Source organism: Coloeus monedula, assembly GCF_965178545.1.
Source record: "Coloeus monedula genome assembly, chromosome: 9".
NCBI lineage: Eukaryota > Metazoa > Chordata > Aves > Passeriformes > Corvidae > Coloeus > Coloeus monedula.
Window position 1 is genome coordinate 17,481,761 of NC_138789.1, and position 16,768 is coordinate 17,498,528.

General features: G+C 38.8%; 1 protein-coding gene across 1 annotated transcript in view; it reads left to right on the forward strand.

Annotated features, from left to right (window-relative positions):
- The window catches only part of COL24A1 (collagen type XXIV alpha 1 chain), a gene marked incomplete at both ends in the record, with an annotated part of 126,011 nt that overhangs the window by 85,376 nt on the left and 23,867 nt on the right, over positions 1–16,768 (forward strand). The window contains 12 exons of the mRNA XM_082287615.1: positions 5,368–5,421; positions 5,709–5,753; positions 5,874–5,918; positions 7,164–7,217; positions 10,123–10,176; positions 11,181–11,234; positions 11,452–11,505; positions 12,772–12,825; positions 13,394–13,501; positions 15,022–15,075; positions 15,550–15,657; positions 16,565–16,618. Of these exons, the coding sequence (XP_082143741.1) occupies positions 5,368–5,421; positions 5,709–5,753; positions 5,874–5,918; positions 7,164–7,217; positions 10,123–10,176; positions 11,181–11,234; positions 11,452–11,505; positions 12,772–12,825; positions 13,394–13,501; positions 15,022–15,075; positions 15,550–15,657; positions 16,565–16,618 (738 nt within the window). The remainder of the gene's footprint in view (positions 1–5,367; positions 5,422–5,708; positions 5,754–5,873; positions 5,919–7,163; positions 7,218–10,122; positions 10,177–11,180; positions 11,235–11,451; positions 11,506–12,771; positions 12,826–13,393; positions 13,502–15,021; positions 15,076–15,549; positions 15,658–16,564; positions 16,619–16,768) is intronic.

Here is a 16,768-nt window from a genome sequence, read left to right on the forward strand (position 1 = left end):
GTAACCCATTTACAGCTGCTTCCTTTGTCCTCTGGACTCTGCTCGTTTGTATTGAAAGCAGATAGATTATACTTGTATTTTCATGTAGGGGACAATATGAATCTTCATTTCTCCTCACCTCACAGTGAAATGGGCTTTGCCACTGGTTTCAGCTGAGAGCAGAACTAGAACCAAGATGACCATTGGCCTGTTTTCTGTATATATAAACTTGCAAAAGTTGTCATTTATAACTACCACTGGACTATTTAAATGTTTTAAGGACTATTATCTATACCTGCATTTAAGTCTTTGGAAATACATTCAAAATCATCCAAACACAGTTCTGAGGGAGGAAGAAGTGAAATCAGAAGATACTGTGTGCTAGAATCTTGAACTTCCACTTGTGAGATTGTCATTTCCATTTCATTTTTATCAGTGAAATAGGAACCATTTTTTCACTGTATGCAAAACACTAATCCAAAGTCCACACTAGTGAAGTGTCTCTCACCTTACCTACCAGTTTGACAGGATTCCTGTGAGACTTGTACAGCTCATACCAGTGGCTGGACCAGTGTGTCTTCACAGCTCCACTTATTCCTGATAAATATGTCTCTATGATTTTGGCAGCACATCATGGAGTACAGTGCTATTAATTAAAGATCACTCAAAATAAATCCCAAATATCCCAAACTCTGTGAACATCACATTTTGGAGTTGTGGTTTATGCCTTTGCCTCAACCCAGCATGACTGGGAATGTTTCATGAAAGAGGGTCTCAGAACAGACCCAGGTCTTTAGGCTATGAGAACAAACTCCCACTGAAGCTACTGAGAGTTGTATCTGCTCTCAAGATCAAAATATCAGACCAAAAGTGGAATCTCACATAAGGAAAATATCTGAGATGCCCTGAAACCTGGGGTTTGTTATCACTGGATTCAGAAAGAGAAGTATCAGAACCCTGAGCTCTGTGTGGAAGGCCTCAAAAAAATGCATACCACAGTCAGATGCAGAAGTTAAATGGAAGCATATGGAAATTTCCCTTCGTTGTGTATGGAAACAAGAACTTATCCTGTCTTCACAGCTGGAATCTGTGGGAAGTCTTAGAAGCACTGACCCTCTACTTCTGCACTGTCACAGAATAGAATTCCTTCACTTCATAAATTCTGGACCATTCAGCAATGGTTTTGCCTCCAAGATTACCCAGCAGCTTACTTCTGTCTGAGGTCTGAGAGCATCCAGCTGTTCACTCTCCAGTACACCCAGGAGTTCTGGCCAGCTGAAGGCAGGCTGTCTAGGAGTCTATGGAGTATCTCACTCTCAGGAGAATTCAGGGAATATGCCACTGAACATAGCACTAGCACAGAGCTTCCTCAGCTCATGTGTGAGACTTGATGCACTTGGCTAGAATCATGAGGAAGGTTTATTACACTTTAATTTTAGTGTTAATATCGTGAAACATAGAGGGACAGCACCATTTTGTAGATACTTCAATGGCAGAATGCCACTGAGGGTGAGAGTATCTATATGTAGGAGAAAATATTTCTTTCCAGGACCAGAAGGAAGAAATAACGTTACTCTGGAAGCCTGGCAGTGCAAGCAGCCATGAAGTTGTTGCGTGATCTTTTGTTGTTCTTGTTTGCTAAAGTGTGAAGTAAACCATAGTGTCAGAGACTGGTTCTGCTTTCAGTTCATACCATAATCTTGGACTAATATAGCTGTAGATCCTATATCATTAGATTAATTTCATAAGTGAGACCTAAGCAAAATTCCCAACAGGTGCTAAAATTCTTAGCAGTTAGTATTCTTCACATTGGTATTTGGTGTTTTAAAGCTCAAAAGAAGTAATTTTTCTGCTCTTACTTTCCTGGAATGCAGATAATTAAATTTTGACTTGAAAATGCAGATAAATGACCTAGTGAACTGCTGTAAATTTGGGGTCAGGAAGCAGCAGCTTATGTCTCTAGCAGCCAGTAGGTTTGTTGCTGGTTTAGTTGTATCTGTACTGGCATGAAGAACCTCAGTTGCTTGAGGACTTCAGTGCTTAATTTTAATGAGCGATATCTCTGATACTTCTCACAGCAGGGACTATGGAACTTAGCAAATTGTGTGCACTTGTGAAACAAGAGTCCAGTGTGCTTGGTGATACATTGATAGCTGAATGTGTTTATCTGTCTTAACTGTTTGAAAGAAGTGCAACTAAATTGATGAAGTTTTCTAATATTCTTCCATGTCAGCCACCAAAAAAGAGAAGTAGCTATATATTGTGCTTGTTTTATTTTCGCTCTTCTGGTATTTGGGAGACAGGACGAGAAAGAATAAAAATAGTTAATTTGTGCTTTTTACCTTCTTAGATTAACTTTTTCAAAGAATATCATCCTAGAGTTTTCAATGTAAAATGTTCCATTTTAGAGAGAGATCTGAAACCATGCCAAAGAAAAAAGTAGTAGCAATTGACCAGCAGCCTTACTCTCCAGCTCTGTTGCAACGTAATTTAAATAACAGCAGGCAGATCAAGTATATCTCTCATTCTGTACTAGCTACAGTAAGAAATTGTACAATCCAATTCATCCATGCCAATAAGGAGTCACACCATACTATTTATAAGAATGTAATGGTGTGCTTTTTTCAGGATATTAAATTGCCTTTCCCTTGGATTCCTGCCCTTTGTTCTGCAGCTGGCTAAAGGCAGGCATGTCCCAGAGGATCATGTTGCTTTCTGTTATTTTGTTTTCAATTCAAAGTTATATAGTACAAGGTTGGTGTTTTAAATGGTAGATTTTTTCATTTAACTTTCAGTGATTGAATCAGTTGTTATGGGCTGCCAAGGTGAACTCCATTGAAATGGAGATCTGTGTGAATACCAGAAAGGTTTGGTGTGTTATGTGCATAGCACAGACTGAGAATATTTTGCAGTCTCCTGACAGGCCTGTTTCTCAAACTGCAAGCTGTGATCCTCTTTATAATTAAAATTACATCAGAAGTGTTCAAAGAATTTGTCTGGTATCTTAATGATAGAAGATAAAACCTAGAAAGATATTTCTTTATTACACAAATCTGTAAAATGAAAACGTCCTTTTGCTTCCTTGAATATTTAATCTTGAGATTCTCACCTCTGGTCAGCCCTGTAGAGAATGCACAAAGAGAAATGACAGGTCGCATATCTAAATATCTGAAAAAAATCTAAAACTATCCTGCAACTGCTCAACTTAACGCTCTCAATTTCCCCTTTCCTGAGTTGCCCTAGGTGATTCCTCCACAGGTCTTCCTTGAGCTTCTCTCCCTTCTGCCCCCACAGCTGAATGACCTGTCCTCACTTCATCTCAGTCTCCTCCTGTTCTTTGAGACATTTCAGATCAGGGGACAATAAACCTGCTAAATCTGCCTTGAATTTTTGTCACAACCCATTTTGTGTGTGTTGCAAATAGCAGTTATGGAACAAAAGTGCAGAGCAGTAACCTGAAATTAATTTGATCAAGATATGTTTGCATTATGCTATATAGTAATTCAACAATTGAGTTATCCAATTACATAATCTTAACATGAGGCCCAATATAAATGTTTTTATAAAGGCCTCCTTTGCCTTTGAAAACACCACTAATGTTTTGTTTCTAATCTCTGAGCATATTGATGTCACAGGGCTTTTTCCACAGACTTCAGTATTCTTTGGTTTGGGACCTTTCTCATTAAGTGCCATGTGGCAGCTTAGTGTTGTCTTCTGTAGCCTCTTTTCTTGTCTATCCCAAAAAAAATGCCTGTAATTGCTCAGTCCTGGCTTATACCAAAACTAAAAAGGTGGCCAGACTAACCCAAGGATTGCCTTACAAAAGCTGTGTCCCAAACTACAGAGGTATCAAAAGTATTCAGCTTTCCCTGCTCTTTTCTCTTTTCCTATGGTTTCTGTGTTCCTTTGTGCTGGCCAGAAGTAGCAGTGCTGAAATCATGACAGATGAGTTCTCATGGGATATTTCTGGTTTTGCCAGGGGTTGTAACTATATATCAGCTCACATGAAAGGCCTGTTCCTGAGAGGTTTTCATTTCAGGAGAAAGCCTAAATTATTCTGGCTGCACACTGTTCCTGGGTTACCAGTCAGCCATTTTCACTTTTGCTCCAGAGAAAAGTGGATGGGTGCTCACCACATGTTCCGACAGAGATTTTGATATGGATCAGTAAGTCCAAGTCAGAGAGAACAAATTCTGGTATGTTTTTTTCTCAAAACATTCAAGAGAAATATGGAAGTCACAGATATTTTTGCAGGGAAAGTAATTTAAATTAAATCAGATGTGCTTCCAACAAAGTCATTTTACAGGCCCCTATTACTATCTATTAGAAAAGCATTACAACTCTGAAAATCAGTCATGATTGGATGTCCTTCACTATAAACTATGACCCAAGATGTAAGGTTCTCTACAACTCTGAAATTCACCATAGAAATGGAGATTGTTTTCCTCTGGGCACTGCCACAGTAGTGTACTAACTCCCACTGATGCCAGCCCAGCCCAGATGCCACCCAGAAAGCTGTTATGTCTCATCCTTCCAATGCATACTGCTGTAAAAAGCCTGTCTTGATACTTCTTCCTTTGAAGTGGTCGTTAGTTTTAAGTTGTTATTAACTGGTTTTAATTTAATGTTCCATACCTAAACAGTCATGGTTTTTACAATTATGGAAATAACCTCCTAAACCAGCATGGATAAAATACTCTTTTCCATTTTGTTCATGACCTATTTAAGGTTTTTTCATTTGCTTGTAAGATAATGGATTTAGATTTCCAATCTTAAATAATAAAATTCTGAATGTTTTGGCAATAATTATTTGCTCTATTATGCAACAATAATGTAACAGGTTATCTTTGTTCACCTATTGGTTATAAAAATCAATTTACAGAAATGTTTGGTCCAACAATAGAGCACAATAGTTCACAGTTATAAATTGGTTCTAATCTTGCCTCAAACTGGTTTTCTAATGGAAGAACTTTATCTGCTTGTTTTAGAGTCTTACTAGCAAGATCGGTTTTTGCATATACATCTTATCATGTGCTCAAAAGCAAGCACTCCATATATACAGTGCTCATCTAAATTCCTCTAAGCATGTGTCTGTTGCATGAGTACAAGGTGGATGAAAAAGAGAACAGAAAATATCAGCCTGCCATCTGGCTCCAACAGAGATGCTGAATGTTTTGTTTACATACTTTTCAAAAAATCTTTCTTCTTAAATTCATAATTCAGCAAACCAGAAACTTATTTTATTCTTTGAAGCTTTGTTTCATACAATGAAAATTGGTTTTCATGCTAACAAGATGTTTCTCCTCTCCTAAAACTTATGTAACATCTCCTTAGTGACAACCAAAATAATGCATAATTAGTATTCCAAATGACTTGTTCAATATTCAGGGGCCAAGAGGTCTCGATGGTCCTCCAGGAGAACTGGGAACAGAAGGCATTAAGGTGAGTGCTTGCATTGCTCAGTACTGTATAAAACACTGAGGTAGACCATAACAGATAAAAGAAAACAAAAAACCCCAACCCATCATGGCAGAAGCCACAGAGTTCCATTTAATCCAAGAGATTTGCAAATTTCTGCCTTTTCCAGGTGCTTCCTTGTTACAGTATGAGCACATCTAAGCCTGAATCTGCACTTTCGTGTAGTTACCCAGTATTTAAACTCACAGTAACTGTATGCAGATTATCAAGCAAATGTATGTAGAATTCACACATGGTTTGTTATTTATCAGGGAGAAAGAGGTGCTCCAGGAAAGAAAGGAGTTCCTGGGCTCATTGTAAGTATTGGAGCCAGTCTTTGTAGTAAGCTTTAACACAGTAACTACTGATTTCTGAGCTGTGTTTGGAAATTACTTGAAAATACAATTACATTGTCTTTTATATTTCTCTATAACCAGGGTAAAGCTGGAAATCCAGGAGAAAGAGGAGATCAGGGTGCACTTGTGAGTATGAAATTCCCTAGTACTTCTACCCAAAAAATCTGGAAAATCTCATCCTTTGTTTGACACTTGGGTATGAGGAAGTTTATCTACTTCAGAGCAGCTGGAAAACTCTGACAGTTTGCATTTATTCATACAAAGAACCAGGGACAGAAGTGAGAACAAGTGTGACATGATTTAGCCTGCTAAAAGACCAGTGTTTTCATGGATGTTGGTCCTCAGAATACAACATGACAGTAAATTGAAGCAGAAGAAATGGCTGTTGTGGTTGAAGGTGCAAACTTAGAAGTTTCTTCCGTTTTTTTTTTTTAGTTTTATTGCAGTTTTAAAGATGAAAGTCATTGTGGCATAGAACAATAATTGTTTGTTAGATTTTGGGGTAGGTGTGTGTTTTCAGTGTAGGGATAAATGTAGAAATGTATTAAACGTATATCATGTATAGGAGAAAATTCTTCCTTCTAGTGCTTCTTTGAATAGAAATCTAATGTGTTCTATTTGAGGCTTTTTTTACAGAGCAGATTATCAGTCAGTCCAAATCATACTGGATTTTCAACAAAGAAGGAAGCAGAAAAGCAGAAACAAAGCAATAACAATGGTGATTTTGTTCTACAGTTGAAACTCAAAATGTTGATTGTCACCACATTTCTCTTGCTTTTCTGCTCAGATTTAGGAGCTTGTTCCCTCTTACCTTTGACACAAGAGGTTTTCATTTCCTCTTCATTCACTAGAACTTTCAGATGTATTTATATATACAGAAATGAATGAAGCAAAACCTCATTAGGCTGAAATGATGTGAAATGGTATATTTATTGCAAAGTACAAGATCCTGATCTATTGCTCCTACAGCTACGTTTTGTAGAACAGTGTGAGATAGAAATGCTATGAGAAAGGTTGAACAAAGTGTGCTGTAAATCTTACTGATTATCTAAAGTACAGCTTCTAGGACAGTTTGGACATAGAAGCAGCACATTGTTCTAAGGAGAATTACAAGGAACTGGTAAATGGTGGTTCAGCTAAGATTCATTTGTATGTAAAAGAAACTGAGGAAGGACTTATTCAGGACTCCCTCACCTGCTGCAGAAGCCGGTGATAGGTCAATGCATGTCAATCAGAAAAAAAGGCTGCACATATTTCTTGGACGTTTCTGTGCTAGTTACTGTGTGAGCAGAAACAAAAGAGGAAGTGGTTGTTCTCAGAATATGAAGCAGCTTTTTTCCAATGATTTTTTATTTCATTTTAATCTTCCAGGGTTTGCTTGGGCCTCCAGGAACCACAGGAGACAGGGGACCAATGGGAGAGCCAGTAAGTTGATCCTTATGCCTGCTTCAAAGTTTTTCCATGTATTATACAAGCTCCCTGACAACTCAAGCTCCATTTTACCAAGATCCACTGTTGCCAGCTGTGGTTAGGTAGGAATGGTGGGGTGATTGTTCAAAAACTGCAGAGCTGGAGTCTGCCTCCCTTGCTTAGTGTAACCTGTTCAACCTGTTAATCTTGTTGGGAAGCTCTATAGTAAGGGATGCACAACATAAGAAAGTGTAACAGAACATAGATCACACTATTATGTGGCTTTACACCACATTGAGGTAGCTACTATGTTGTGTATTACGTAAATGTATGTGCCAACACTTTAGTGGTGTTTTTTTGGGCAAATATTAGGATTGTTGTTCAGGAACACAGGGACCACATCTATTTGGCAGGTTAAATTTTCAGTAAGAAACTGCTATAATAAACCTCAGACATTCCTCAGCTGGATGGATTCTTGTTACTATGTCAAAGACATGCTCACTTTCATGTGGCTAATATTGTTACAGAAGATCATGCAGAATCTGCAGCAAGTATGTGTAATATACTGCAAGATATAGCCATGACAGGAATAGTATTGCAGCACCATCTCTGGGGGAAAACATATTATATAAGTACAGTGAAAGAATATATGCTGCCTTAGGGAGAAGGCTGCCATTTTCTGGTGCAGAAATCTAATAGAGTTGTCAAAAACTGTGTGTTTACATTGCTTCTGGAAAGTAATTTTGCACAGTAAATTGCACAAAGTTAATTTAGATCTCAAAAGTGAAGTGTCGATAAAAATTGTATTATTTTTAGTGTTACTAGTATTTAATATTTTTTCCAATATTATTTCTACTAATCCATAGACTGACGTGTAAAGAAAGTAATCGCACATTTTGAGGGGCTAGAAAAGCACCAACAACTATTTGGTTAATTTTGTTTAGGGTAGAATTGCCTACTTAACTTGAGCTGCCAACCTGTAGGAATGGCAAAATGTTTCACAGAAAATGTATTTTCTAATGGTTGTCTCTGGATTCCTGTTACTTTGTCTCTTTCATTTATTATATCTTATCATCATGTTGCAACACGTGAGAGCCTTACAATGAAAGGTTTATATGTCAAATTCCTGCCATCTTCTGTTCAAATCTGAATTTTCATATCAATAGAACGTCTGTCTGCCTTACCTAAGAGGCCTACTCTTGAGCAGCCTACATTTCTGTTGTGCTCATCATCATAGAAACTGCATATTCAGTGTCAGAAACAAACCTCCTCCTGTGAACAGGATATCTTTTCTTTCAAGTGCTGAAAGAGTAAAATCTCTTCAGAAAATGGTCTGCAGAGCTAGAAAGAAGTGATAAAATGACAGAAGATACTGTGCAACACAACGCGCTTTTTTTAGGTGCCCAGCCAAGCAGCTTGACTTCATCCTCTGTCAGCTGGTCACTGTGTGAAAGCCAGCAGCTGAGGTTTTCTGGCCCTGTCACTAGCTCTACACAGAGCAGAAAACCCCAAACTGTTGGTGGAGGAGCAGAGAAATATAAGCAATTAGAACTACTTGTATTAACGGGGTTGATCTAAATTACACTCAAACTTTATCTAATTGTCAGACATTTCAGTAAAACCCTTCTTTGCAAATTACCTGATGTTAATGGTTAAAAGGAGTCCTGATACTTCTATAAATTTTTGGCTTCTGAAAGTCTCGGGAGAAAGATACATTGCCAATCCAGCAGCCTTATCTCCATGGTAATGTGAAGAAATACTGGACTTTTGAATCAAACTGAAGCTTTGTGACACTTGCCTAGTGGAATTTTATGGAGTTGCTGCAAATGAAAATCAATGAACTTAGTTTAGGACCAACTGAATTCTCAAAGGGAAGTAACTGCAGTTTCAGTTGTTCATATTTAAATGAAGATAAAAGGTCATATTTATGCATCTGCTGGAATTCTGTCAGTAATATGCAATTGACATTGTTGTTACGAGGGAAGAAAATATTCACATTGTCATTGCCAGGTCATCAGGAGGAGCAAAACCATATGCATAGTTTATAAGAGGAAGTGAAACAAAATAGAGTAAATATTTGTTCAAAAGGCTTCTATCGTGAATAGAAGCAGCATCTTTCTTTTACATGAGGATTGTAGATCAAGAAAATGTTTTGAATTTAGGATGTCTTTAGACACAGATGAGTCCCAAAGGGGTAAATAGAAACGAACTTTCTCGAAGTTCAAAGACTGGTTATACCCAGAGGCTGATTTGTCTTGACATACATTCACAGTGGCTATAGAATCAGCTGTAAACTGTTACAGGCAACTTCTACTCCTCAACACACAAATCCTACTCTGTGAGCCCAGATCTTACATGTGCAGAGAATTTGAACGCGCCACTTTGGGAAATGATCCCTGTAATTTTACTACTTACATGTAAGGCTGATAATAAAATGCTTATGGTATAGTTGTTAATATTACTAAGAAGGCTCCAGCCTTTAGTCTATTACGCCTCAGTGACCGTTCTGTACAAATGCTGCTAAATGCATGGTGAAACAAACAGTAGTTGTTTTCAGTTAATTCCATACCAGACTGTAGGCTTTTCCACAAAGCAAACCAGACAGTCTAACAAACCTTAATTAAACAAAGTCTCAGTTAGTCAAGAGAAGAGCTTAGTTCAGATAATAATTTATTTTTGGTCTAAAAGAAAAGACATCTGTGCTATTATTTGAGATCTGTTATTTCAGTGTGTCAAGGCTGGCAATGATTGGTACTATATGCCATCATGGGACTTGGATACACTGTTGGATTCAGGAGGAAAGACAATGAAATACATTTCTTTATTCCAGCTGGAAGAGTTGTGAAGAGACAAATTGAACTCACTACAATGTAATTTAATGTTAATTGAATGATGCATCCAAAATTTTGTTTAATGCCAGGGTCCAAGAGGACAACCAGGGGATGCTGGCCCTACTGGAGAAATGGGTTTTGAGGTGAGCTTTTAATCACTTATATAGCAATTACAAATACTCAAACAACTGACTAAGCCTGGACAGTATGTTTATAAAATTTTTTTATTGCTTGCAGCTGACTTAAATATCATGAGCTACTGAGACTCTTACTTAAAGCTGTTACCAAAAAATGTCTAAAATAAGTAGCTTTTTCTGTTGTAAGCCCTGTCTTTGAGCATACATTCATGATATCTGTCATAGAAGGTGAATATTTAATCGAGTAAACAACCTTTTTTGGGGGGGGGGGGGGGGGGGCGGAGAGCACCATTCTCCTTGCAGTTAGGTAGTAAAACACCATTAATCACATGTTCTTTCAAATCGTAGATAAAGGAAAGCAGCTGTAGACAGCCTTCCTGCTTAACTTTTGCTTCTGTTTTTTGCTTTGTTTTTAATATTTCATTGAGAAAAATGTGACAGAATGTATTAGCCACATTTGTAATGAAGTACCCAAGGGATGAGCTCACTTAGAACAGTAGGGATCTGGCTTATTTGAAGAAATGCTCTTCCTCAGTCACCCCAAATCCAGACTGACTATTAAGAACTAAGTTTTATATGTAAACTTTACAGAAAGCAGTCTGATACCATTAACTCATTAAGGGCTGAGGCCTCCAAAAAAGGCTTTGTTCTCCAAAGGCTGTATCTACTTGGCTCCAAGCCTAAACAGAGATGAAGTTGTCAGTCAGATTTACAGAAGATAGATGCTTGCTCAGCAGTAATTTATGGTGAAAGGTACAGGCTTAGTGGTACTGCTGAGTCTTCAGTATGTTCCTGACCCACAGTGTGTTTCCTGAACTCCTTCTATACCCTCCTTTCTTTTCTGTTTGGCTCTAGAAAGAACAAAGAACTGTGTTGTCTTGATTGATTTTTCAGACCTTAATCTTTCCCAGTGTGTCATGTCATTCTTCCGCTTCAATTTTGGGTGTATTATTTAGTTGTTGCAAAATTATTACTAGTGATCATGTAACAATAGCTCTTGTACCATGCAGGGACCTCCTGGCCCTGAAGGAGAACCTGGTCTGCAGGGGGAACCAGGCACAAAGGTAAATGTTGAAATTATTCTCTTATGCCGTTTAAATTTTCAAATTTTCATAAAAGCAAATCAGAGAGATCTGATTTGTTAGCCAAGTAGACAGTGATACAGGAAATGGACCATTAAGAAATACTGTTTTTGTCATGATGACTACATCAGCTGTAAACCCTGTTATTGTTACAAATATTGTCCTTTAAAATCCAATTATTTTCCTTGTGACATCCCAGGGAGACATTGGACCTGCTGGGAAGGCTGGAGAACCAGGTGACCAAGGTTTAAGGGTAAGCTATGGACACAAGCCTTCTTCTACAACAGAAAAGTATTTTATGAAGTACAGGTCGAGAAATCTTGATTTATCAGAAGAATTCAATAAGAAGCTATTTTCTGATAACCTCTTTTTTTAAAGAAAAAGAAAACAGTGTAATACTGTGGCAAGTTAGAAAGAGTATTGATGGAGGAAGAGTGGCTTGAGAGCTGCTCTGCAGAAAGGGCCTTGGGGGTGCTGGTCAACAGCGTCGGAACATGAGCCAGCATGTGCCCAGGTGGCCAAGAAGGCAAATGGTATCCTGGTCTGTGTCAGAAAAATTGTGGCCAGCAAGACCAGGGCGGTGAATTTTTCCCTGTATTTGGCACTGGTTGAGCTGCACCTTGAGCTTTGTGTCCACTTCTGGGTCTCATTTCAAAAAGGACATTGATGTGCTGGAGCATGTCCAGAGAAGGGAAACGCTGCTGGTGAAGCAAAAGTTTTATGAGAAGCAGTTGAGGGAGCATGGGCTGTTCAGCCTGAAGAAAAGGAGGCCCATTGTTCTCTACAACTACCTGAAAGGAGGCTGTAGTGAGGTGGGGGTCAGTCTCTTCTGCAAGCTAACAAGTGATAGAATGAAGGGCCTTAAGTTGTACCAGGAGAGGTTTAGATTGGATATAAGAAATGAAATTTTTACTGAAAGTGTGGTTAGGCATTGAAGTATATTGCCATGGGAAGTGGTAGAGTCATTGTCTCTTGAAGTGTTTGCGAGGCATCTGGGTGTGGCACTTGGGAATATGATTATGGTGGTGTTGGGCTGATGGTTGGAGCTTTCTGTCAACCTTGATGATTCTGTGTGGTTCCATGATTATAACGTTGAAATATTTCTGATGGTAAAGGCTGAGTTTTTCGTGGCCCTACAGTAAATCTGTAAATATACCAATATAGTAGCTATCCACATAAACATGGAAGATTCAGGACAGAATAGGTTTATCTTTGAGTTTACTGTAATTGCATGTTATGTACTCTGAAACTAAACAAAATCTCACTGCTACTGTCTAAATCTCCAGTGTTATATGGACATAGTATTGCCTCATTTTTCTAATGCTGATCATCTTTTATATTTTCTTGTGTTGGATATTCATGGGCTGTGACACTGAAGATAAATAAACTGTAACAGCAAAAAGTAGTTGTCCAAAAGATAATAAGCATGTATAAAACTAGTATGAGTTCTTCCAAGACAATACCTCTATATCAAGAAATTTAGGCAATAACGTTGTTTTCAACTGTTTCTTTCTATAAGGGTGAACCAGGGCCTCCAGGAGAAGATGGTGTTCAAGGAAAAGACGGCCCAAAGGTACATCAAGTTTCTGTAGCAGATGTAAAATACTCATATTAGCTTAAGGACCTAGATCTCCTCTTTTATCCTAGGTCAAAACCAGATCAACAGAGCCCACTTGAGTGCACTTAATTTTAACATAGGAGGTCCTGTAAAGTACAGGCTTTCCTGTACCTTTTAGGTCCATATCTGCCTTGCAAGGGCTGAAAACTTGAATGGCTTGACAAAGAAAACCCAGTTGGAGACATGAATACAGCTTTTGCCTATGGCAACTAGAGTGATGGAGAAAGCAAGCCCAAGGCTGCTCTGCTCCCTGAATTGGATCAGTGCTGTGCCAGGCACTGTGGCAGGTCCCAGGACAGGGGATGTCAGAGAGAACAACTTCATATATTTGGTGATGGATGAGGCAAAATGTGGCTATAGGAGTGTATGAATGAGATAGAAAGGGTTTTACCCTAACTTAGAGCCTGATCTGAATTTGACTGCTAAGATTCTCAGAGATTCAGAATTCCCTTTTCTTATGAACAAGTAATTCTGTAGCAGCAGGTTGACTAAGGTTTTTTTTTTTTTTTTTAATATGTTTTAGGGAGACCCTGGAGACCAGGGACTTGTTGGAGAAGGCGGTGAAAAAGGAGAGATGGGATTACCAGGAATTTCTGGCCCTCCTGGTGAACCTGGAATAGTGGGCATTCCTGTAAGTGTTTTCAGGTTGAAATGGAATTTTTGCTCATTTGCCTTTAGTAAGCAAATTTAATGTTTCCTTCTTCTTCTATTTTTGATTTTTCTGATTTTCTTTGTCATTCGAGATGACCATACTTAAGTAAGCTTTAGATGTGGTTCCGGATTGGTAGAAAGAGGAGACAAATGCTTTTCCTGTCTTAAATATGTGACCTCTTTTCAAATAGGGATTCCTCACCACTTGTCATCCGGACACACAAACCACACACCCTGGAGCCTCTCACTTCACATCTCCCTTCTCCAAACAATATGGCAGCAACCATATACAGATCAAATAGTAGACAAGCATTAGACTTCACCATCAACATGGTTAGATCAGTTTGCCTATTCGTTCTGACACCACTCCTAGCATCTAAAATCCAACTATGAAGTTGTACGCAACTTCGTCATGAGAACTAATATTTTGGAGCACAGTTTCCAAAGCAAGTATTGTAGCCTTAAGTCAGACCAGCTTCCCTTACCAAAAATCATTTTCGCATTTGCAGTCCTCTGGCTGCCTTCTGTGTAGTTCTTACGTGATGGTGGGGTCTGACAAAACATTAGCTGGAGCGCCAGCTGTTCACAGCTGTGAGCACTGTCCACTCTGTCCTCTAAGCATCCGTGTTACATTCTGCTGTCTTTAGTCCTGGGTTCTTCACAGTGAACTACTTTCCTAGTGAAAGAAAAAAGTGTTCTTTTAGTTGTTGGCACCCTTAGTGTGTTGCAGTTTTGTTTCTTTTTCCTCTCACTGTTTGGAATTGGCGGTTCTGGGGAAGATTGAAAGTTTAAAGGGTTGAAATTATTGTAAAACAGCTCAATCCTGGCATATATACACTGGATGTAATTATACTTGTGTATAATAAACAGCATCAGCAGTGCTTCTGTGCCTCAATGAGACAGGCAGGTCTGGCAATTCAATTTTTGGGAGGATGTGGTTAGGGAGGGATTTTTCACTTTTCTGTTCTACACGTTCCAAAGGCAGCTGCAGAGCTGCCTTCTTCTCCCTTCATCCTCCCTGGCATCTGGGAGTGTTCACATCACAATTTTGGTTTGACCTCCTTCTAGAGATGCAGACAGATCACAACATCCTAGTCTAAACATGGAAATCAGTCTCCTATAGCCAATTGTCTGAGTGTTTCATTGGGGGTGAGACTAATATTACATTTTCCTTAAAAAGTAGCTTACACAGCAACAAATAAGCTTCACAAATCTGTTAAGTAATATATTCTGTGTGGACAAGATTTATTGGTTTTGTTTCTCCCCTATTTTCAGTGCATTTTCACTACTTTGATAAATAATCCCTGATGCTTGCCCACTTGTTTTTGCCATAACTAGAAACAGTCCTACTAACTTGTGTACAGCCACAGTTAATGACATTTTTCCTCCCACCTCTCTGCTTTACAAAAGCCTACTTAGTTATGCAGCTTGGAGCAGAGGTTAAACATGTTTCCAGGCCTTTCTCAATCATTTCTTTTTCTCTCTCTAATAAATCTATAGGGCCCTGAAGGAACACCAGGAAATCCAGGTCAGAGGGGCCGTTTAGGAAAGAAGGTAGTATTTTTCATCTTCCCCAGTTCCCTTCCTTTTATCTGAGACTCAAATTTACATTATGAAATTCCACTGAACCAGAGCTATCCCTGTTTTGTGTCATGCTTCAAGCCAATTTTTTTCTTGTTAGCCATAGCAATTAGAATTGTCATCATTCTGCAAACCGTAACATTCAAGAAATAAAGAAATTTAAATTTGTATCAGGATGTACTTTTGCAACTCAGGACAGTTTCTAGTTCTATTAAAAAACATTAAGCTTTGGCTAAAAGAAAACAAGAAAAATAATAGGAAGACTTTAGCAGAGACTATTTTATACTGCAGAGTTCTGGGCTCAGACATTCTAATATCTACAGGAAATGACATACAGTAAATGTCATACCTATTAAATAATGCTGTTCCACATTTTGATTAAGCATAAACTGCATTTTGAAACTTAGTGTCCGTCTCTTATTATTTTTAATACAATAACACCAACAGGGGGAAAAGGGGCAGCTTGGCCCTCCAGGAGAAGCCGGACCTGCTGGTGATTCTGGCCAACCTGGAAAAATTGGTCCCAAAGGTGCAAGAGGAACTCGAGGTCCTGTGGTTAGTAGAAAACATGCTTAATTAAGAGCTTGGAGGTGTTTCAGCATCAGAACGAGACCTGTTCACCTTTCCAGACAGAAACCTGGGGCATGCATCCGGAAGGAGCCCTCTCACACTTTTGGTCATCTGACAATTAGGGGAGTGGGATGGCAGAGCACACCATGGAATGTCCCACACTCCACATATAACCTCACTGCTATGGGTGTTTATAAACCTTTCCAGTTCCAAGAACAAAAATCAAGGGGTTTACTAACACATACAATAAGCCTTAGCTATGGCTGAAACAAAGCACTTCAGATGAAGACTACTATTCCTATCAAAGAGGAATTTTATCCAAAGTTAACTGAATTAAGTCTGTTCCATTAACTTTTAGCTCCTTTCATAGTAAGCTCCCCAAACTTGCTCCATACTGTGTGGCACATGCACTGAAGCATTCAGACTCCCCACTGGAGAGGGGAGTGTCAGTCCTGTCTCAGTCCAATCCTGTGGCCACTGAATGCAGCAGTGTGTTCCTGAACACAGGAAATACCAGAAGCAAAGTTTACTATCTAATTGCCAATAGTTTCAAGAGAAGGACTCAGCTTTCTAAGGTGATGCCCACCCTCCACTTCTCTTGGCATACTAGCACTTAGTTCTTCCACAGCCCTCAAAGCTGAGATCCTTTAGATCTAAATTATGCACAAAGACTATAAGGTTAGGACTGAAAACGTTGACCATTTTTTCCACAGAAGAATGAAAAGCCCAGTATTCTTTAATAAATTAAGTAGGACCTACAAGAAAGTTGTCTGTGGTGTCAAGTGTGTCAGTATTTCAAGATTTTTCATGTGCTTACTTTATAAAGTAGTCATTGTTGTAGCACTTTACAAAGGAGCTCTTTTTTTCTCTCACTGATAACTGCATTTAACAGGGACACCTAGGAGGAATGGGACCTGAAGGAGAGCCAGGAATTCCAGGTTATGGGGTACGTTTTTTACTGAATTCAGGTACACGTATGTCCCAAAGTAAGTCTGTGGTACTCTAATTTCAAATATCTTAGGGATCTGTATCTAGACTACACAAACATTTTCAGGAAAGCCAGATACTCACATATGTTTATACAACATGTTTGCCT